This window comes from Cylas formicarius, unplaced genomic scaffold (assembly GCF_029955315.1).
Source record: "Cylas formicarius isolate icCylForm1 unplaced genomic scaffold, icCylForm1.1 PGA_scaffold_3__17_contigs__length_32017465, whole genome shotgun sequence".
NCBI classification, from domain to species: domain Eukaryota; kingdom Metazoa; phylum Arthropoda; class Insecta; order Coleoptera; family Brentidae; genus Cylas; species Cylas formicarius.
In genome coordinates this window covers 15498364-15522011 of record NW_026844326.1, presented here as the reverse complement: position 1 = coordinate 15522011, position 23648 = coordinate 15498364, and the positions used below count along the sequence as shown (strand labels likewise).

Genomic DNA, 23648 nt, shown 5'->3' with positions numbered 1-23648 from the left:
AATTTCAACCTTCATTTATATTTTGGGTCTTGCTGCTATATAAGTTCATTGAATTGTTAAAAAGGATTTTTTCCCAAAGCAGTTCGATTTCATTTAAAAAAAAATTTGTCTCAATAATAACAGGGCCTATAATTCTATTCCTTATTGCGCCACCCCAAACAGAAAACGAGTTGCTTATTTTTTTAGTAAACTTACGTGCTGACCTAAATGGTGCTTAATCTGTAAATAATATTTGTATTGCAAAATCTGGATCTTCGGGTATGTTTCTTAAAATTTCAAAAAATTCCAGTGTTTGCCTTGTCTGTTTCTCACTTAAATTTTTATGTATATGTGTTTTAGTATTTTAATGATATGTCATACTCTTCTACATAGATGAATTTGAAGAAATCTTCGATAAAACCAATTGCCATGTTATAAAAATTATTAAAACTAGCACAGTATTAGCCCTTTCTTCTTCTGAATATGTTATCGTAAAAATAAATAAGTTATTAATAGGTTTAAAATTTATTTATTTATTTATCAACGGGCCAACCGCCCAATATAAAATAGGATTCACACAAACAAAATAGTAAACAACGAAATAAAATAAAATAAAATAAAACAAAATTAAAACAGAATGAAATAGACAGATGAAGACCTTACCTTAATATGACATTGGTTTTCCAAAATATTAAATATTGGTTTAGTTAGTCGACACGACAGTAAGGACACTTATAAGAGTAGCGGGGCATCAATACAATGGCATACAATAGTATTCTGAGGAAAAGCGGAATAGTTTTACCGACAGTCTTTAAGTTCTTTCATAAATATTCTTGCACTCTGGAAGCAGTCAAGTTGGTAAGAAAAGCTATTCGCTAGTGCAGCTGACCTAGTAAGAGAAAAACTCTGCCCATAGTTAGTACGATGGAACTCCACCTGGAAGGAGTGGTTTATTCTGGTCTGGGGGGGTGGGGGGACGCGAAGCCCAATCTTACATAACAGCTCAGGTCCATGTGAAGTTGAATGCAGTAGATTATAAAAAATGGTGAGATCCCTCTGCATGCGACGAATCTGAAGAGTTGTAAGTTGGAGCGAGTTTTCCAATTCAGAGTAATCAACGTCCTCAAGTCCTTGGTGCTCCTTAAATGCTATATAACGCAGGAACCTATGCTCCACTCTTTCTATGGCCTGTATGTGGACGTTATACGAAGGTGACCACACACTAATCCAGGTGTGGACGCACTAGGGAGCAGAACAGTAATCTGAGAGACGGAACACTCAGGAAGTCCACTGTACAAACTTAATACTCTCATATAGAATTTTAAGTCGTTAGCAAATAATAGGAAACATGTGTGATGAAAACATGAGGCAATATAATTCACATAGACATTGAAGAGCAGGGGTCACAGGTGCGATCCTTGTGGAACACCAGAAGGAACTCTAATTTCGGTGGATTGCAAGCTCTGGACGCGCACAATCTGCACTCTTTCAGTAAGGTACGATGTTAAACATTCCAAAAGTTTTCCTTGGACTCCAATGTTTCGCAATTTTTTATTTAGATTTGATGATTTACTCGATCAAAAGCCTTTGCAAAGTCTGTGTAAATGGCATGAACGTGAGACCCCCCCTCCAATGATTCCAGCAGAAAATCTGTGAATGTGAGCAAGTTTAGCTCAGTAGAGCAATGGGGGAGGAATCCAAATTGCTGGTCGATGAAGCAACCTTTAAGGCCAGCAGATAAATAGTCGCAGACTAAACTTTCGAACACTTTAGGAATACAACTCAGGATACTGACTTGCGAGTTATCGCGGGATTTTAGGATAGGGGTAATGAAGCTTGATTTCCGTTTTTAAAGAATGGTTAAAGATTATATAAAGTGGTCTGGAAATTATGAAGCTGCTTAATAAGACATGGTGGGAGGCCATCCGGACCGGATCCTTGGTTTTTGTCTAGAGTCGTCAGTTTCTCGTAAATAGATGAAATCGAAATGTTCAAGTGTGAGAGGTTGACATCTTCAGAGACACAGTCCCCGTCACTAAACATATTCGAAAAATAGTCCGCAAATAAATTGACAATATCGTCACCCACAGAACAGGTCACGTCGCCAAAGTGCACAACCGATGGAATAAAGTTTCGTTCCTTTTTACTCTTGACGAACTTCCAAAAATTCTTAACGTTTTCTCTTAAGGACGATTCAGTCAGAGATACATATTCCTGGTAACACTGCACTTTTAAAACTTTCTATTTAGCTCTTAAGTTTGAAAATCTCTTATAATCTGCATATAACCCGGTCCCAAGATATCGTTTGTGTGATTTTTGTCAATTATTGTATCTTTAAGGTCTGGGAAAAACCAAACTGGAAACTTCTTAGCCCAAAACTTCTTTAAGGGAACGTAAATAACGATAGCTAAATAAACTATATCGTAGAATACATTGACTATATCCTCAAGGGTTCTGTTAGCAAATAACTTATCCCAATCGGACTGCGACAAAAACTCAGTCACTGCTCCCAAGTCCATTGATTTAAAATATCTATAAAAGCCGTTACCCCTTAGACCAGAACTGTACTGAATCACCTTGCAAGGAGAAAGAGAGTCTAGGGTGAAACATGATGAGTTTAGGAACTCAGTTTACATATTTTAGAAAGAGATTAGATTCACCATTTCGATGTCTTTCCTTCAATTCGTTCTATAGTGCGTACATTTCCGAGCGCTGATCATTCTAGAGTCAGGCGCAATGCCTGGAGACCATTTTTATTAAGATTTCCTATTCTCACTGCGCCAGCAACATTAATTGGGGAGCCAGTAAGATCAGATAATATGATTTTTTCGATAGAAAAATCGTCATCTTCTTTAAATTCTGGAAAGTTACGCGACCTCTTTTGCCGCTCAGACACCTCATGCAGAATTTTGCCATGGAGACCCACTGTATTGAGTTCCATGTCTGCTCGTTCATTGGTTTTCGCTGACGCCACAGAAGTGGTCTGTGTAATGACAGCTAGATCCATTTTTATGTCGTTGAAACTGCTCTGAAAACTTAATGTTAGGCTGCTTACACTAAGTGTGTCCTCGAGGGCACTGACGCGATCTCCCAAGTTAAGTCCTCTCTTAATCACTGGTATACAGTAGTTGCACAAATAGGGAATTGTACGAGTGGACAGCATCAGACATCTTCTTTCAGTGGAACCTACCCCAGAACAGCCCCTGCACAACCTCTCCAGTATTCTTCGGCTCTTTATAAACACAGTTTGTAAAACACCTGTTGCATGTGACTGGCATTGTGAGGTCTATGATAAAACAAATCTCCGAGAGAACCCTATCCAGTCCTGAAAGGGTTAATTAACGACTTTACACTTCAAACCTTGTTTAAGAGCATTGTCCGGGAACAATTGTAGCAGGCTAGCTCGCGTCCGGTTAGTGGGGGATTCGTATGCTACCATAAACCCGCGCATATGAAATTAATACTAGAAGCGACGAAAGTGACAATCACATATCTCGGTCACCGGCATTATCATAAAGTTAAAACCATTGGCGAGAAACTACCGTGCCTTTCACGTTTGCGAACAAAAACTCCAGTCTCCGCGTGGAAGCAAGCAGGTTAATAATAATTTCATTTATTTGCGAACGAATAAAGTTTTGCAAACAACACCACAGACTCACGTCGAACTTAGCTTACAATTACAGTAGCTTTTATCTTTAATAGCTCACTTAAATTCAAAATATGACGCGAATGTTCAGAATACGTCTACACGGTCGTAAGCGAATACCACCACTTCCACTTGAGAACATAAGCAAACTTTATTCTTGGAAACAAGAAGAAAAATTATTTTTAAATAAATTGAAATATGATCTGTGTTCTATTTAAAACAATGAAAAGCAACTTAACTTATTTGTATTCTATAATTGCTAAGATAATAGACAAAAAGATTTGGCTGTATATCTTGTGTTTGTCAGCCACTGAATCAACTAATCACGTCCAACGATTTCTATTAGAGCAATCACATTTTGAAACATATTTTATCAAACATAGATTGTGCGAAACCTTCAAAAAAATACATGTTTTTTTTTAACTGTATGAAAAATTAAAAAGGGAAAAACACTTCATCGTATAAATGAATTTCGCATCTACATACATAAATACAAAAAGTTCAATATCTCCAAAGTTCATCTAATTTGACATACCCCGTATAGCTTGTTGTTAAATTAGTAATTACATGATATTTGGCAGGGCATATGGTCTGCTACAGTTTCCATTTTATTTTCCGACACACAGCAATTCACTTTTGTCGCATATTATAGACGGAATCGCCATATGCCCATTTTGCAAGAGCGTACAAAAGAATAAATACATATCGGTTTTCTTGGCCCGAAGTCAGCATTAAACGGTGAGCTCGCAAACACACGCGCAAAGTTTGAGTATGGTTGTACATAATTTATGGTTCTTGCGGAACGACAATCTGGTCGAACAGCATGCAAAACAACAGTAGGAGACCCGTGGAATACGGGGTCAGGGGACAGTTTTCGTGCATCTATGCAAGGAACACCTATAGTTATTGAAATTCAGCTATTCGCTTCTACTTATCCGAATAAATCAGAAAAGAAATTTTGTGTTCTACATTGTTAGAAACTGTTTTTTTAATTGACTAACCACATATTTTAACCTACAGTAATGGCCTTTCCTTTATTTTATTAAATTATGATCCTAATATCTCAGAAATTATTTGTCGCTAATAAGTATTGTTGTTATATATTCTCCTCATTCTCATTCATTTACATAAATAAAGAGTAATATAAAAAAAAATTAAATTATCCTAATTGCAAATAACTTAAGTTAAGTTAAGCAAAGCCATATTATATTGTACCAGATTTTTGGTTAAGAATTGTATTTTTAACATAATTTACATAAACTGCTTTAACAAGTTTTAACAATTAAAAAGGTGTAAAAAAATATTTTCAAAATTTTCACCACATCTATTTCATTGAATTTTTTTGAAGTTGCTTCCACAATTTAGTATGAATCACCGTTCTCGCGTAAAAAATTAAATGCCGTTTTCAGCATGATCAAATGGCTAATGGATGAAACATGATATTGATGTTTCCATGTAAAAATAGTTTTTTTACTATAATTTTACTAGAAGCATTACTAAAAACTTATCGTTCCCTGTCTCGCTATCTGGTCTCAAATTCGAATTTCGAACAATCTCTATCTTAGAAACGACGTTCTTATTTTTTAATAAAAAGTTTTCTTAACGTGCCACTCTTGAGTTCAGAATGGAGTATTTTAGAGTAAGGAGTAGAAGGGATATATTTCCAAAATATATAATTAACAGGAGTTAAAAAAGTTCAAAAGAGTTTAATTGATGACCAGCCCCAATATCATCATCAAAAAAAGTCATGTAAATAAATCTCCCTGTATATTCATCTAGTATTATCAAGGCAGATTGTTGAGCCACCAATTGTGACGTGTTGCTACACATCTTTCGCATTGAATTTTCCCTTTTAATACTCAATGCGTTCTTATTTCTGGACTGTGATGATATAAAATATGGAAGTGTTAATACTTATGGTTAGACAGAAGGAATTATATATCACATTTCACATTAAAAATATAGAACAGGAAATATGAAAATGCAAATCAACAACATAAACGCATTCAATCATTTTTCTACAACGAGAACAATTATAACCGCACAACAACCCCTAGATGAAGCAGCTGTTACACTCATATAAACAACGGAATAAACACAAACACAACGTTATGTTGATTATTTAACTTTTACAATTGATCCTTAAGAATTTCTTTAAAAAAAAGACTAATTGGAAGAAAAATCATCCACGGCTAGAGCTTTTGAAGAGGATTAAATTTCTAGTATCGTATAAGCAAGAAAAAGTAGGTCCTAAGCTTCAGTTTTGTTTTGTTTGTAGTGATGAGATATGGATATTTGAAAATCGTACAATTGGTCTTTGCAAGATAATTGTTTATTAATTATTTATTATTATTAATATAAAAACTGTAAAAACCACTAAAGTTCATGAGAATGGAATGTAAAATTTCTGTGGAAAACTTAAATTATAAATGTCACTTTACTTACAGAATTGTCCACTAGATTTTACTTGTAGCTTATAATACGTAGTATTTGAATTGTCTAATATATTTTTTCTGTAGATTAGTTTTGGTTAGTTTTTGGGTAGATTTTTGCAAAACAACAAGAATACAACGTCAAAATTCAAACCGTGCTGTAAAATCTCCGAAAACATCCCGTTGTTTCCAAACCCGTGGAAATGTCCGAAGTGGCTCGGATCCGTGGGAAACGAAACTAACATGGTAAAGTAACGCTTCCCGCACGCTAGATCGGTATGTAATTAGGCATTTTATAGACGGGATTAGAAAAAGAACTTTCTAGCTTGCCCTATTAAACTTTAATTCCGCAGGAAGTTCCTTCTATTTTAAAAATATTTATTGCTGAGAAATAGTGTTGGCTGAAATTGAACTGAGGTGGCTTTTACTTGATGCAAATTCATTTAACAAAATAAATAAGAACTAAAAGTTCAGATTTTCACCAAATTATATATATTCACATGACAATTGTTTCGACAACACCGTGTCTTTATCAAATGTTTGTTTGTCGAAACAATTGTCATGTGAAAATCTGACTGAACTTTTAGTTCTTATTTATTAATAAATTTAAATGGATTTTCATCAAGTTAAAGCCATCTCAGTTCATTTTTTGAAAGAAGCTGAAATTTTTGTGTGCCCCAAAAGAGTCCCTCCATCAACTGCTAAGGTCTATTTTTAAAATAATGACGCTATATCCAAATAATTTGAACACACGAAAACAACATAGGTGCACTTATTTCGTCGATTTTAAAAATGATTTTTGATGATATACAAAACACGCAAATATGAGTAGTTCGCTTCACCTACTACTCTGGCTATTCTCGGAACTCCTACATAAGCGATCTTCTCGTAAGTGTTCACATCAACAGCGACAGAGCCATTACAATATCAAACAATTAAGCATTTTAAATTCCTCTTACTAAAAGACCTGACCAATTAAAAACTGTCAACCAGCGACCTCCGATGTCGTGGTCGCCCAGTATTCTCGAGTTCATTCAGTCGCTCAGAAGACGGCGTTATGGAAAGTTCGTGCTCGAGATAGCGGCGAAGCGTTTCACACGTGCTCGACATGAGGTCGTCGGCAAACACAGCGTCCCGCGATGGACGTCGGCATCGGGATCTTCTGGAAAGGTGTTTTCGTTATTTGGTTATATCTAAGTTTGTACTGATAGTGGCAGTTGTTACGTTCGTTTTCGATAGTGGAGTTCAGTGTCAAGGTAGGTCGCATCACAATCATCATCAGCAAATTGATTAAAAGTTGAAATCTATCACGTCGAACATGTATTCTGATTTATCTAAAAATTAAAACGATTTTTTGTGAAGCTTTTCAGATTTTTTATAGGGACAATCTTTCAATATGGAGAAGCTCTGGATGTAAATACATATTTTTACATATTTGGGTGGTTTAGAATACCGACTATTCGATACTCTACCTAATTAACATTCTGTATTCGGTACGAATAGTATAGCCAATACCTAACCATCAAAATAGCACAATTTTAACTTATACTGCCTTAAATTAATCCTGTAAGTGTTGTGTGTGTTTAATTAAAACAGATATTCAGATATGTGGTAGTAAGCTTTGTATAACATTTAGTTGAATTGTAGAATTTTGATTGTATATTTTCAATTGCAATTCAGGATTTTGTTTCAACTTCTTATCCTCATACAAGCTAATATTTTTTTTAAAACATATACGCAGGAGAAAAAATGTAGTGCAAAAAACAGAGTCAATATATTTTCGGCGAAAGGAGCTGAAAAAAATGTAAATTTTCGAATTTTAAGGACACATTTGTTCTGTCTTTGAGGGCACATGTATGTAGTCAATTAAAGCTTGTTTTGAAGATGGCACATTTATTTATTTGCATAGTATTATATTAATTCTGTTCATTATATTTGTATACCAAGTTATTATTTTTATTTGCTTAAGTGTGTGTATCTTTTTGGAAATATTAATATCATCCATAATACCAAGGCGAGTTTTCCATTATTTAATACCAAAAAAGCTTGTTGCCCAAAAAAACTAATAATAATCGCCCGCCAATAACGTCCATATCAATTTTTGCAAGCAGCGAATTCTGCTTTATTTAGGATAGAAGAAAAAAACTAATCGAATTTAAATTTGACTATGGAAACGACCTTGAATGATTGAGTTGATTGGTTAATTGACTGTTAGCACATATTTAACGATACTTTATTCTAATCGAATCGAATATTACTGTTATTTTAATCTTAATTAAACAGGTTGCAAAACAATCCATTAGAATTTAAATTTGTTTGGAAAAGTACTAGTATTAATCGATTATGGTAAGTAAAGGCTGTTTATATTCCACGTGGGTAAACCACGTAAGGTACAATTGATGACGCTCAGCTATTCCGCTTGGCCCCATTTTCTTTCTAAATAGCATTTTCCACGCACTTGCTGAGGTCTTCTTGGTTGAATTCTATCTATTCTTATAGCTATGAATCAAACAGTCTTTTCATTATTATACCAAATAAAATATAAAATAAATAAGAACTAAAAGTTTCGATTTTCACTAAATTATATATTTCCATATGACAGTATCGTTAAGAAGTATGAAGTATCGTTAAGAATGTCTCATTTTGTTAATCTCCATGGCATCCAGTAAATTTAATATTCTACTTTTTGTGGCTGTATGTAAAATATCAAAATTGTCGTCAAAAATGTGTTTTTCTGTATTTATGTTAAATGGAAAAATTTAATTTGTTTTGTTATACATATACATACATAGGAGAACCCAGTGAAAAAGTTTCAAAACATTTGTCAAAATGTGGTTTAAAAATAGCTTTCAGAACTAACAACACAATAGAAATTTTTTTAAAAAACAATAAAAGGAAATGTGGAAAATATCAAAAATCAGGTGTCTACAGTTTGAAATGCGGATCTTGTACAAAAATTTATATTGGACAAACAGATAGATCCTTCAAGCAACACATTAACGAACAAAAAAGAATGTTTAAAAACAATAGTCTAGATTCTAATTATGCTACACACTTAAACACAGAAAAACACATTTCTGACGACAACTTTGATATTTTACATACAGCCACAAAAAGTAGAAAATTAAATTTATTGGAAGCCATGGAGATTAACAAAATGAGGCATTCAAATGTATTGTTTAACGATCAATTAGATTTAAATACATCTCATTTATTGAAATTCAACTTGAACAACATTAATTAAGGTTTTATTGTCAGTTTTAGGTATATATAGCAGCAGGTAGTTTTGTAAATATTACGTGATAAAGACACGGTGTTGTCAAAACAATTGTCATGTGAAAATATATAATTTCGTGAAAATCTGAACTTTTAGTTCTTATTTATTTTGTTAAAATGGATTGTCACCAAGTAAAAGCCACCTCAGTTCAACTAATTATTATATATTAACATTAAATTTGACACAAATTTATTGTTTCACCAGACTATAGTAAAGTTGTAAGCTAATAGTATTTGTACAGTAGAAAATGGTAATTAACACACTTTTCATTACAAGCTCGCAAGTTGATTGATTAATGTAAATGCATTTTATCTATTAGTCGGACAAATACAAATTGAACCGATCTTTGGACGCAATCGTTTCTTTCGAGTTTCCGTAATAAAAATTTGTTGTAATAAATTTTGTTGTTTATCTATATACATGATTTACGTCGCACTGCTCAATGCTGTTGTATCCATTAAATTATTTCATGTGAGCGATGAATGTTTTGCAATGATGAGTTGTGAAATAAGGCAAATGTTAATACAGTTAAATAAAATAAACTTTAACATTTAGAGATAATTTAATATGCGTTTCAAGTTTTGCGAATATGATGCCGGCTGATAGTAAGCACTCGAAATTGTCTAAATTTTTACGTCACTTAGTTCCCATTTTATTAAGACGTATTTACATTACAATTAATTTATTTTTTGATATTGGTACTTTAAACGCAACTATTTTATAAATTTGATATTAGCCTTAGTAATAAAAAAATGAAGACATCAAGCCTTAATTAATGTGCATACTTAAAATATTTTAATTATTGTGCTTTATCAATTCCATTTTCTATGATTGTTAAATTGGCAAAAAAATTAAAACAGCCTCGCTCATTAAGGTTTTAAGTCAGATTTTGAATATAACATTGATATAATAATAATAATGATAATATTAAAACTAATAACTGCTGAATAATGATAACCAAAAGGAATGACAAATGTAGACTGCACAGAAAACAGTGAAACTGTAGTCCATATCATATTCACTTGCGAAATACTTCCTTTAAAAGGATATGTTGTTAAGCATAACAAAGTACGCTCCTTAGTACACTTTCTGATACACAAATATTATCATTTATTTTTTGATAAGACGCTGATACTTTAAATGCATTTTTTTTTAAAAATTGGCAAAAAAATGAAAAGGTAAAAAAATAAAATAGTTTTGCTTTTGTTTTAATTCAGACTTTGAATATAACAACGATATAAAATAATAATAATAATAACTGCTGAAAAATGATAAGCAAAAGGGATGACAAGTGTAGACTGCACAGAAAACAGTGAAATTAATATAACTATGTACGAATATCCCAATATGGTCAAAGCGTGTTCTGCATTTAACATAGTGATAACATTTTGTCCAGTTGTCAGCCAATCGAAAGAAGACCTACTCGCTGCTGCATATTTTAATGTAAAGTTTTTGCGTAGTGATTCATGAAAAGATTTGATTATTTCGGGATATCATCGGTTCGTTTGTTATATTCCGATTGTCATCTCGCAGACGTTTCGCCAAGATGTTGGCACTGTGTTTAAATTAATTTAGAAGCGTAAGCATTGAAGACGTCAAGCGAAATCTAAACGAACTTTCTTTCCTGAATTCCAATCGGAATTCAACAATCAACAAATATAACGCATTTTTCGTAAATGATCCATGCTCTTGAATTTTATATAGAAAATTTGGGCAAGTTTTTTGGAAAATAACAAAATAACGGTTGCTATGTAATTAATAACAATTTCATTACATCATGTAGTTACTATGCAATTTCAAACTTTTTTTCAAAACTAACTCCCTAAGTTTCGCTACATGCGTGATATCTGATAAAAAAAATAAATTTGGGTGGTGCGAATGTTTAATTGTCCGGTTTTCAAGCATTCAAGTAAAAATATAACGCGGACGCTTAGTACACATTTGAGATTCAGTTCATTAACCACGCCGAGCAATAATAAAAGCAACAGAACTTGCACAAAATTACAAGACTGAAACAGACACCCACCATTTGTTTTATGAGAGTCGTAACGATATTGTCGGCTATTATGAATTAAAATCAACGATAAGAGCGATTAACGCAAATGAATCCATGGAATTACAAATGAATTTGAACTTAAAGAAACACCGGGGTCATGTTGACTTTCCGATTAAAATTAAGTAAAGTTAAAAATAAGCTACGTTCATTGCTACCACTGTTTATTTCATTCTCGCCGGTTATGTTGATACGTAACGCAGTGCGTATTTGAAAACTTAATTAGTAGAATGTAAAGTGTTTTTCTTTGTGTAAAAATCGAGCTTGATTATTGTCATATCACTCGTCTCTCATGGTTAAGATAAAAACATATTTTCTTCCATCAGATGGGAACTTAACATTACGCTTGCGCTCGTGAGTTTGAAGTTGATTTGATCCTGACAAATAAAAACAAATTCTTAATTCTATGATATCGCAACTATTGTTCGATGTCATGAATTTTTATGATTTGTTTTGGAAGTAGGTGACGGAGATGTCAGTTGTGACAGCGATGAAAATAATTCCATTTTACGTCAACATGGTTTCGATTTGCTCGTGACACCGCTACGTAGAAACCATCACACTACGTGAAAAATTTACAGTACCAACTACCATCTAAACTTACTGCACTTAGCACGGAATACTGGGCTGCTCATTTCAAAAAGTATTTTGTGTCATTAATTGTCTCCCAGATTGATATATTGTAGTTGTTGTTTAATTTTAATTTACCCGTTACATTTTATATTCTATATATTTAGTTACTTAGCTATATTTTATTTATTTTGTTAGTTATGTTTGGAAGTGTACAAATGAGAATAAGTGAAACTGGTTATCTCACCAAACAACAAATATTTGAGACAAGTGAAAATATGAAAACCCTTATATTATTCTTATGAAATAGGTTTTTACTGAGACTGTTTACCATCTCTTCGGGAAGCGCAAGTAAATATGGAACTTGGACTTACATGGATTTGCAATGAATTATGCGCATATATTAAAAAATAAATTGCATATTGTGGAAATTAAAATTTCTAATAACTACAATATTTACATAATTAATTTCAAATTGCACAGAATCGCCATTTTTATAGATCAACTCTCCTCCCGCTCGCTGCTGCCAATCTTCGGCCTATCAATTAACAACAGACATAATAACAATCCATTGGCATTGTAACAACCGACAATCAACCGATTACAATAATAAAACACAATTTATTATACAATCACCGTTTTCTTGAATATTAATTCTCAAAGTACCCGTATTAATGTAGCCCGATATACTTAAAGACATTCAAAGGCCGTATGTCATTATAAAATAACAATCCGCAATATGTTAAACAAATGGTAATTTGCTTTAAAACACTTGACAGTGACTGTGTGGTTCGTAAATCGAACTGGTTCTGTTAGTAGGAAGCTTGCCAAGTCGAAATTTATCCGCGCTGTTTTTCATTTACTTATTGTATGTATACCTATTTGGTGTGCTGAAAATATTACCTGTTCTTTGAAACGGTGAAGAAAATTGTTCTAGATAATAGCACCTACAATTTCCTGGAATTGTTGGGAAGGTCTTTATACTCCAGATTGTATAATTATACCAATAATAATAATAAAGTCTATGCAATGTCTTTACAATTTTTTTTTTACATAAGCAGTGAAACTCCTTATAAGCGAACAGTATTAATTAAATCAAAGCAACTATTTAAGACTTAGTATAAGGAAATTTCTTTCTACATTATAACGAAGCCTATATATCTACCTATACATTTACCAAATTGGAAATGATCAGTTAATGCATATTCAATTTGAAGTAATGGGTGTTTTTTTTTTATGTATAGAACTTTAAGTTGGCATTACTGTTCAAGATGGCGACCGATTTAACAGCGGTCAAGTGATTTATTCTCAGTTTCGTTTGGCAATTCATCATGAATAGACTCACGCCTGAACAACGCTTGCAAATAGTGCAATTTTATTTCGAAAATAATGGTTCTGTGCGGAATACGGTGCGTACAGAAGAAGCTATTGCTGCTGTAGAGCGTAGCATTCAGGAAGACCCGAATGAGTCCATCCGCCATCGAGCACAGGAATTGGATCTGTGTCCATCTACTTTATGGAAGATTTTGCGGAAAGATCTTGATTTACGTGCTTACAAAATCTAATTCGTGTAAGAATTGAAGCCAAACGATCATCAAGTAAGGCGTAGATTCGTCGAATGGGCCCAAAACGAGATTGCCGTTGTTCCCGATTTTCATAAGCGAATTTTGTTTAGCAATGAAGCGCACTTCTGGTTGAGTGGCTACGTCAACAAACAAAACTGGCGCATTTGCAGCGAAGCTAATCCTCAAGTGTATGTCGAAACACCGTTACATCCAGAAAAACTGATGATGTCCAGGAGATGTGGTTTCAACAAGACGGCGCAACATGTCACACAGCTCGTGCCACAATCGATTTATTGAAAGACACGTTTGGTGACCGCCTAATTTCACGTTTTGCACCTGTGAATTGGCCTCCAAGATCTTGTGGTTTAACACCGCTAGACTACTTTCTGTGGGGCTATGTCATTGGTCTAAGCGGATAAGCCACAAACGCTATTTGGAAGACAACATTCGCCTTGTTATTGCCGATATACGGCCACAAATGTTGGAAAAAGTCATCGAAAATTCGACGTCCAGATTGGACTACATCCGCGCCAGCCGTGGCGGTCATATGCCAGAAATCATATTTAAAATGTAATTCCACAAGATTATCTTTCGGATAAATAAAATTCATGTAAATCGAATAATCCATCGTTGTTTTATTGCAACTTAAAGTTCTATACATCGAAAAAAAACACCCCTTATAATAACACCTCTGGATCATATTGCATTCACTTCGAGAATTGCAAACCAATCAAAAGATACTTTGCTAATTCTCCAAAAAGTATTCTTGACAGTGATTCTACGTTGGCATTAAATTGAATGTCAAAAATATGATATTTTTTCTTAAAACGTCAATAATCTGGGACATACAAATTAACAGTTTTATCACATCGGTTGTTATTAACTTTTCTTTTTAAAGTCAACTATCAACGACTACATTAAAATAAAATGAAGTAAATAATTATTTCTTTGGAAGGATGCCAAAAAAAGTCAAGATACAAAAAAATTGCATAATTGTACACCCTGCTGAATCTATTTAGGATAATGATTCGTTTATTTGCTTTAGAGAAATTCACACAAAGCGAAAATGGTAATAAAAATATTAATATCGCATATTTTACCATAATAGAAAAAGAGCATTCTTCCTTTAACCATACCTAATCTACTATTTTTAATATTTCGAACTGACCAGTAGATAGAACTTAGATAATAGAGTCGGTGTAATATTTGTATAACGCTTTATCGCACTCTTGTTTTTATCCATACAATTGGAACGAATATTCTCTTAAGAATCCTACTGGTTTGTAACAAGACCTTTTGCTCAATTTGGCCGCAATTGCGGATCAGTTTCGAGTAGGCTGTGTTGATATAGCACAAAAATGCTCCGAAACGATTAAATCTAATTTATATCACTTTTTGCGGCACGGGTTACGGTTTCATACTGAAGTTACGGGATTATAAATTAAAACACTTTAAGTTTACGATCTTGAACATTTATTGGGACCATAAACACAAACAAGGGAGGCCAATAGCACCTACGATTTCTTGCGACCGTTTGATTTGTAACCTGGCCATGGGTACAAATAAAATAAGGTGATCGATCACAAAATGTGTACACCCACGTTCTAGAAATAATATTGGAATAGATAACAATAACATCACCTGTTAAGCTCACATGTAATAATGGGTTCGACGGGGAAATTGCGAAGTATGTTTTAAATTTCACTTATTTTTTTTAATTGCTTGTATTTCTCTTATCTGTAACGTAGATATGTTAACTAAAGTGGGGTTAGTGTTCTTTTCGCGGAATATAGATATTAAAAACACTGTAAGCAAATGTGACAAGTTTTTCATGTTTTTCCCTCTCAAAAATAATGATTATTAAAGTTTAAAACAAATAAAAACTTGTATTGAGGGATAGGCGTATTTCATTTAATAAAGTAATACCAACCAAATTTACAACAACAGAAGCAACATTGCAACAGGCATGAGGTGCATAGTGTGAGAATAAACATTAACGTTAATTTCAAGTTTAAAATAGAAACAACTCCGGCCATATAAATTATAATAGTTTACAAATGTTATTTTAAAAGGAAAAACACTGAGCACATCTAGCGGACCTAAATCTTTCTTCAGATAAGATGAATCTGGTTCGGGTTTGATAATTTGGTTATTTACTGCAGAATATCGAAGGTTATTTATAATTTCGTAGAGAAACGTGACAGCAAAACAGTTACGTATTAAGTGCCTAGACTTTAGTTTGTCATATTATACAAGGCTTTGAAGGCGCCTTATCTCGCGGGATGCAAATCAAAGGTCCTTTTTACATCTTTAAGTATTCCTAATATAAATGCGATAGTAAGGAGAATAACAGATTCGTCTTTGGTCAACTTATATTTTGAAATGCATTTCGTAATGCTTTCATTACAGATTCTAAGACCAATATTTCGGCACAAGAACCAAGAACCTGGCAGCAAAGGTGCGTTGAGATTTGTCGGACCTTTTATTTAAATATAATCGTGATAAACGGAATATTGAATCTGAGCATTTTCTGGACAATAAAATCATATATCTGCTATGTATTACATAACGTAAGTTAAGTGAATTTCTAGCCGGGTCGAAGGACTCTAGCTAGCTGACTTTAGATGAACGGTTAGAATCGCAGCTCTTACTTTAAACTAAAAAAATTATTATTCTCCAAAGGCATCAACTTAGATGTAGTTCGCAATTTCCAAGCATAATTCGACCCAATTTAAACCCTGCTTTAGCTATAAAACTACTACAAAGCTTACAATAAACTCCTTCTCCAACTTTAACTACTTGCAAACCAAAACATTTTGAGAATATTTCTTTACTAGCCATTTTTAAAAATATGTTTTATTGTTAGTAAAGCTTTTTTTCTGTAACTCGTTCCACTGCCTGAGATTTTTCAGCAATCAGCTTAGTACCACAAAAACACTCATGCACGGGCAACTGATAGCGGTATATCTTGGACTTCAGTTGTATCTCTTGTACACACTTCATTTGCCTGAGGAGGTGGAATTTTCTCAATTAACTCATATGTTGATGACACTCAGCACACATTGAATTCAACGATAGTTACGAAACTCATCTTAATTTGGATCTTAAAAGCCTTGCTCAATAAAAATTAATAGAAAAAGAAACAATCTTAAGCTCAATTCCAAAAAGAGACAATTTATGCTATGTGGAAGCTGCAATATTTTGTGGGTTTACATTAAAATTTAATTAGAAGATCTTAGATTTACATATAAAGCAGAAAAATTAGGCGTACTAATGGGTGGTCAATTAGATATACTGCCCAACATGTCTAATTTATGTAAAAAGATTCATACACCCTGAATTTTATACATGCAGTGTATATAGTTATATACTGCATTCCTTTATAGTTTATATTATCCATTCCTATGGTGGGAGAAAGTTTGTTCGTATATTAAAAAAAAATATGAGTTTAAATGGCTCAAAACTAAATCTTGTTTCAAATTTTTCTAGCAAAATATATTCTTCGCCCCTTCAAAGGACGAAAAACATTCTGGATATGCCCCAGGATAATTTCTGTGATTCCAGTGCAGTTCTAGTTTTTTAGAAAAAAAATTAGGTCCACTTTGTTGGAATTACAAAAGTGTCTGACCTGTCAGTATATGTGGCAATTTTTGCAGTGATCGGTAATAATGAATTTTATACTTATTATTACAGTTTGTTGTTTTATTACGTATTATATTCGAAAAATGGCTAATTTTGTCAAGACTTTAAAATATGTTTTGTATAAGAGTTTAGAATATCTATATAAAGACAATCATTATTATTATTATTGTTAATTATAAGATGCGTACATACGAATTTTTAAGTGGGATCCTCGCCAACGAGTCTGAATAGACAGTATACAGTGATTTTGATATTTGAAAGCTGTTTGCTTATTTGCATATTTTTGGGACCCTTTTTCAAAAAACGCCCTATTTTTGGTCTATCGCATCATTTTTTAGAGCGCTCTATATCTTAAATATGTTATTTTATTAATATACATACGTACGACGTGAACATGTTTGTTCCATGTTAGGTATAATTTTTAAATTAATTGATTTTTATGAGATTAAATATGATTTGGCAACACTGGATAATATTATTTGCAAAGCAACAGAGTTGGCGCAGAAGCATCAATACAGCGTTGTAACCTGCTTATGCGCAGTTTGATTGTACTGGTCGTCGTGCTTACTGCGTTCGCGGCTGTCGTCTTCGTTGTTGCGTATTTCTTGTATTTTAGAATCGAAATAACTTTTGTTATATCTGCGGTAGCTATGTCGTAGTAAAGCAAAAGCAAACTATAACTTCTTTTGTGAGAAATGCTTATTTTGAGAGTCTTGGGCTCCTCATACTGTTTGTTATGTTTGCGTTGAAGCATTAAGAAACTGGAAAGAACGTAGGTAGAAATGTTTAAGCTTGGCTAGAGCCTAGGAATCAAAAATAAGAAACAAATTGTGTGTTTTAATCTTGACTCTGCTATTCGGCCAGTTCCTCATGGGCTTGATGTATCGTGGACTCAATGGCCCTCTAGAACAAGAAGCAAAAATGTATTAAAAGATAGCTTAGTTGACCCCAAAAAAATGTTACTGCCTCCTCTTCATATCAAACTTGGCTTGATGAAACAGTTTGTTTGTTGCCCTAGAGAAAAATCGACAGTGTTTTAAATATTTGTGCTAGAAATTTCCATCCGTATCTGGTCCCAAGATAAAAGGAGGTGTTTTTGTTGAGCCGCAGATAAAAACAGTATACAAATACTGTGATTTTCAAAACACAGTGACCAATGTCGAGAAAAACGCCTGGGTTTCATTTAGAGAAGTATGATAAGTCTCTTGGGAACCCTAAGGACGAAAACTACTTTCGTAGTTGTTCAAAATATGTTACAATATGTTTGTTTGAACGTTCATTTCCTGTTTTCACACTTGAACTATTTTTCTAAAAATCTTGGATCAGTTAGCGAAGAACAAGGAGAGAGGTTTCACCAGGACATCAAGGAAATGCCGGATGTTGCCTATGTCTATGTCCTTAAAAACACACAGCCGAATGTCCAGACAACGCAGCTAACTAGCAAAAGTCTGAGTAAAGTATTTTTTTCACTTTGTTATAACCAGGATTCTTTAAACTTTTTTACTAAATAAAAAAATAAATTATTTTAGAAATATTGTTCTTTTCCTTTAATATTTGCAAAAAAAAATAGAATTTTTTTAATCACCCTAAGAAAATTATATAAAATCAATTTTGAAAATAAAAACATCTGTCACAAAGTTTAATTTTCTTGACCTGTGATATTTATATACAGGGTTTTTCACTTAAAACTCCGCACGCCAATAAGTCCAAAACGAAAAGAAATATTTAATTTATGTAAAAAGTAGTCAAAGTGTGGGGTCAAGTAGATATTTCCTAAAGTTTAAAAAATTCGACGCCTGCAAAGAGCTGGGCGTCGCGACGCGTCGAAAAATTATTCGATTGCAGAGACTTTGGAAATACGCGCATTTAAAAACTTTTTTGTTATTTACTCAAACTTATTTACTTTACCCGTTTCTAAGTTATACCGATTTAAAGTAAACATTTCTTGATTAATAAAAAATGTGATTAACGCTTATTTTTACAAGTATGCCATGAATGTTAGTTACTATGGCAACCATTGTTATCGCAGTTGTTTTAAGTGCAATTACAAACGTAAGTTGTTATTGCTGTATCAAAAAATTGTCACAAGAAATATCCAAATCTGTTCGGTTTAAAAAAAACTAAGAATTATTATGTGAAAATGGTGCAATTTAGCAATGAGGAAAAAGTAGACATGTTACTAGTGTTTGGAGAATGCAGATGCAATTGTAGAGAAGCAAAAAGAGTTTACGCACGGCGTTATCCGCAAAGAAGAGTCCCCGATGCAAAAACCTTTTCAAGTTTATGTAGAAACTTAAGAGAATATGGCAGCTTCATAAAACCTAAAAGAGATAGGAACAGGACGGCTACAAATGATGAAAATACTGCTGCTGTAATTCAGCAGGTTGATAATAACCCCAAGATATCCCTATCAGAGATAAAAGAAAATACCGGTGTTACCATAAGTTCCTCGTGGAGAATTCTACATAGAAACTCTTTTCACCCGTACAAAAGTAAACTAGTTCATAAACTAGAACCAGGCGATGATGCTATAAGAATGTATTTCTTAGCGACATTGTCCGATTTGTATAGTCAAGATGCAAATTTTCTCTCGAAAATTTTATGGAGCGACGAAAGTCGATTTCAAAATAATGGAATCGTTAATAGACACAACTGTCGTTTTTGGTCCGAAAACCATCCTCGTTGGATTACAGAAAGAGGTAACCAACGAATTTTTAGTATCAATGTTTGGTGCGGCATATTAAATGGATTCCTTATTGGACCTTACTTTTGCGAAGGAACTTTAAATGCAGATCGCTATTTAAGATTTCTTCAAACTACACTTCCGGAACTATTAGAAGAAGTGCCTCTTGACACTAGAATGCACATAGTGCCCAAATAGTAACGAGGTATTTGAATCGAGAATATCCCAATATTACATTACACCACCAGATTATTTTCTTTGGGGGCTACCTAAAAAACGTTATCTACAAAGAACCTATCGAAGATATGGCTGATCTCATTAACAAAATTAATGCAGCGTGTGCCGCTATCACAAGAAGGACTCTCCTACAAGTGACCCAAGCTCATCTGTTAAAAGTTTTTGATAGTTGTCTTCGAGCAGATGCACATAATTTTGAACAAAATTTTTGAAGTGTCTTATTATGTAGTTAATTGCAATAATAATTTTGGTTATTAACTTGTAGGTATTTTACTGTTTTTTCATTTATTTATCATGTTATCAGAACTAAATCGATAAAATATAATAAATAAAATCATACTAAAATAGTTGAAATCTATTGTTTGTAATTGCACTTAAAACAACTGCGACAACAATGGTTGCCATAATAACTAACATTCATGGCATACTTGTAAAAATAAGCGTTAATCACATATTTTATTAATCAAGAAATGTTTACTTTAAATCGGTATAACTTAGAAACTGGTAAAGTAAATAAGTTTGAGTAAATAACAAAAAAGTTTTTAAATAATATGTACTTTTGTATGCGCGTATTTCCAAAGTCTCTGCAATCGAATAATTTTTCGACCCGTCGCGACGCCCAGCTCTTTGCAGGCGTCGAATTTTTTAAACTTTAGGAAATATCTACTTGACCCCACACTTTGACTACTTTTTACATAAATTAAATATTTCTTTTCGTTTTGGAGTTATTGGCTTGCGGAGTTTTAAGTGAAAAACCCTGTATAATCTGGACTATCACGTTTGGACTATTTATTCAAGTGTCACTCCAGTTTACTCATAACGATTCCTTTTCTGAATGTCACAAATACGCAGATATCGCTTGAGGTATATCCTATGTCCATGCTTAAAAACAAAAATCTTGTCTGCGAATTCATAACACGGACCGACTACTACTCACAACGTGTAACAGATGCAGCAGCACCGGCCAATATCGTCCGATAATATCTGACAAGACGACCAACGTACTAAACCAAACAAAACGTCTCACAATTTACGGCCTCTTGCCTCCTCCCTTTCTTTTATGGACTTCTCTCATGACCACGAGATTAAATTAGCTCAATAAATTTCGAGAGACTGCAAATATGCGTTGGCCCATTAATATTTCCACGTCCTGTGTGTTTGCTTGTCGCTTTTCAGTGCGCTGTTGCCGATTTATACCCAGACAAAAACGTGAGAAATTTCTTTTTATTCGGTCGATGTAATTTCGTATTTAAATTAATTTTAACGCGAACTATTAAGTTATCAACACAAGCCACGCTCAGTTCAGTGATTAGCTTTAACCGCAAGCGATAACCGCAGAAATTCCAGCATAAGTGTGGCGCAAACGCTTCGTAATTTTGTTGAGCGTCGACGGATAGGAGACAATAGAAGAAAATCGCCAGCTTTGTTTAGGGATTCGCCTGCCGAGGCGACGAATTTCTAATTTTTAAATTAACTCAAACTGTGGAACATTTCTTTTTTCATTTTGAATTTAATAAATCTGTATACTAATTGCCCAATGTGACTATAAGAATAAAATATCAAGAAATATCTAAGAAAAACACAATTTTATCCTTTCTTAAAAATTAAGATTAAAAAAAATCTTTTTAAAATATTTTTCTAATCCCGTATGTAAAATACCTAATTACCCACCGATCTAGCGTGCGGGAAGCGTCACTTTACCACGTCAGTTTCGTTTCACATGAATCCGAGCCATTTCGGACATTGCCAGGATTTTACCGCACGGATTTGGGATCAATCGGATGTTTTCGGAGATATTTTTCACGCTTTGAATTTTGACGTTTGTCAATTCTGACAGTCATGTCAGAGAATGTATTCATGTTTTGCGAAAATATATCCGTAGAAAAAGTAGAGTATACAACACGTTCAGTAAACTTTTTAACTCACTCGTTTATTAAAAACTCGCTCCGCTCGTGTCAAATAAACTCGTGAGTCAAATACCGTTTACCGCACTTGTTGCATAATATAATATTTTGTCGACATATCAAATGCACCCAATGAGGCCATTAAAATTCCATTTAAAAATGTGGTTTTCATTGGAGCCTCAGCTTTAAACAGTTATAAAAAAATTTTGCAGATACCGGGTTTTAATTTCCACTATTTTCTTTTGACCGCTGATTTAATTTTTTATTTCATCCGTTTTCCTAAAAGCATACTTCGTTTCCCTTAGTTAAATACCCGATGCAATGTGGAAATCTTAGAGATAACACAGTTTGTTCATCACATTCATAAAGTTTCAATTTGATATCTCGAATGATTCTAAAAAGAAAAAGTATTTTTCTACTCCCGTCTGTAAAATACCTAATTACCCACCGATCTAGCGTGCGGGAAGCGCCACTTTACCACCTCAGTTTCGTTTCCCATGAATCCGAGCCACTTCGGACATTTCCGGGATTTTACCGCACGGGTTTGGAAGCAATCGGATGTTTTCGGAGATATTTCCCACGCTTTGAATTTTGACGTTTGTCAATTTTGACAGTCATGTCAGTGAATGTATTCGAGTTGTTTTACGAAAACTTAACCAAAAACTAACCGTCGTAGAAAAAGTATAGTATGCAACACTTCCGTAAACTTTTTAACTCGCTCGTTTATTAAACACTCGCTTCGCTGCGCTCCGCTCGTGTCAAATAAACTCGTGAGTCAAATGCCGTTTACCGCACTTGTTGCATAATATACTATAAATGTATTCGTGTTGTTTTGAAAAAATGTACGCAAAAACTAACGGTCGTATGCAACATGTTTGGTAAACTTTTTTTTCTACTCCCGTCTGTAAAATACCTAATTACGCACCGATCTAGCGTGCGGGAAGCGTTGCTTTACCACGTCAGTTTCGATTCCCACGAATCCGAGCCACTTCGGACATTTCCGGGATTTTACCGACGTTTGTCAATTCTGACAGTCGTGTCGTAAAAAAAGTATAGCATGCAACACGTTTGTTAAACTTTTTAACTCACTCGTTTATTAAACACTCGCAACTCTCGTGACAAAAAAATTCGTGGGTCAAATGCCGTTTACCGCACTTGTTGCATAATATACTATTATTAAAGAATCCGCTGCGGTCTGCTCGTGCCAAATAAACTAGTGACTTAAATGCCGTTTACCACACTTGTTGCATAATATACTATTGCCAACATAATGAGTGTATATTTCCTGTAACAAATTCTTTTGTTTTAAAAAGCGTTGTTATTTTTATTTAATTTTGTTTTCTAGTCCACCGAAAGTGATTTGTTCATCAGTAGAAAATGATGAAACGTTGAGAACAAGAAATTAAGAATAACTGTTGGAAACCCAAAAGCAATGTTCAAAACAACTGCGACTAAGCTATTGCAAAAAAAAAATTTAAACAAAAAACACAAATAAAGGTAAACAAAGCTAACAGCAATAGGAGAAGCAGAGTGAGAGAATATCTTTCAAAAAGATGGTTCAGCGAGAAATGTAAAGAAGGGACAAGCCCCCTGTTTGACAAATGAATTTGTGCTTGACCAATATGAATTGTTAATTGTTATTTTTATTTCCGTATTGATA

General features: G+C 33.7%; 1 protein-coding gene across 1 annotated transcript in view; it reads left to right on the top strand.

Annotated features, from left to right (window-relative positions):
- Positions 1-7056: 7056 nt before the first annotated feature.
- The window catches only part of LOC132699526 (reversion-inducing cysteine-rich protein with Kazal motifs), a 46385-nt gene continuing 29793 nt past the window's right edge, over positions 7057-23648 (top strand). The window contains exon 1 of the mRNA XM_060666296.1: positions 7057-7313. Within this exon, the coding sequence (XP_060522279.1) occupies positions 7166-7313 (148 nt within the window). The 5' untranslated portion in view covers positions 7057-7165. The remainder of the gene's footprint in view (positions 7314-23648) is intronic.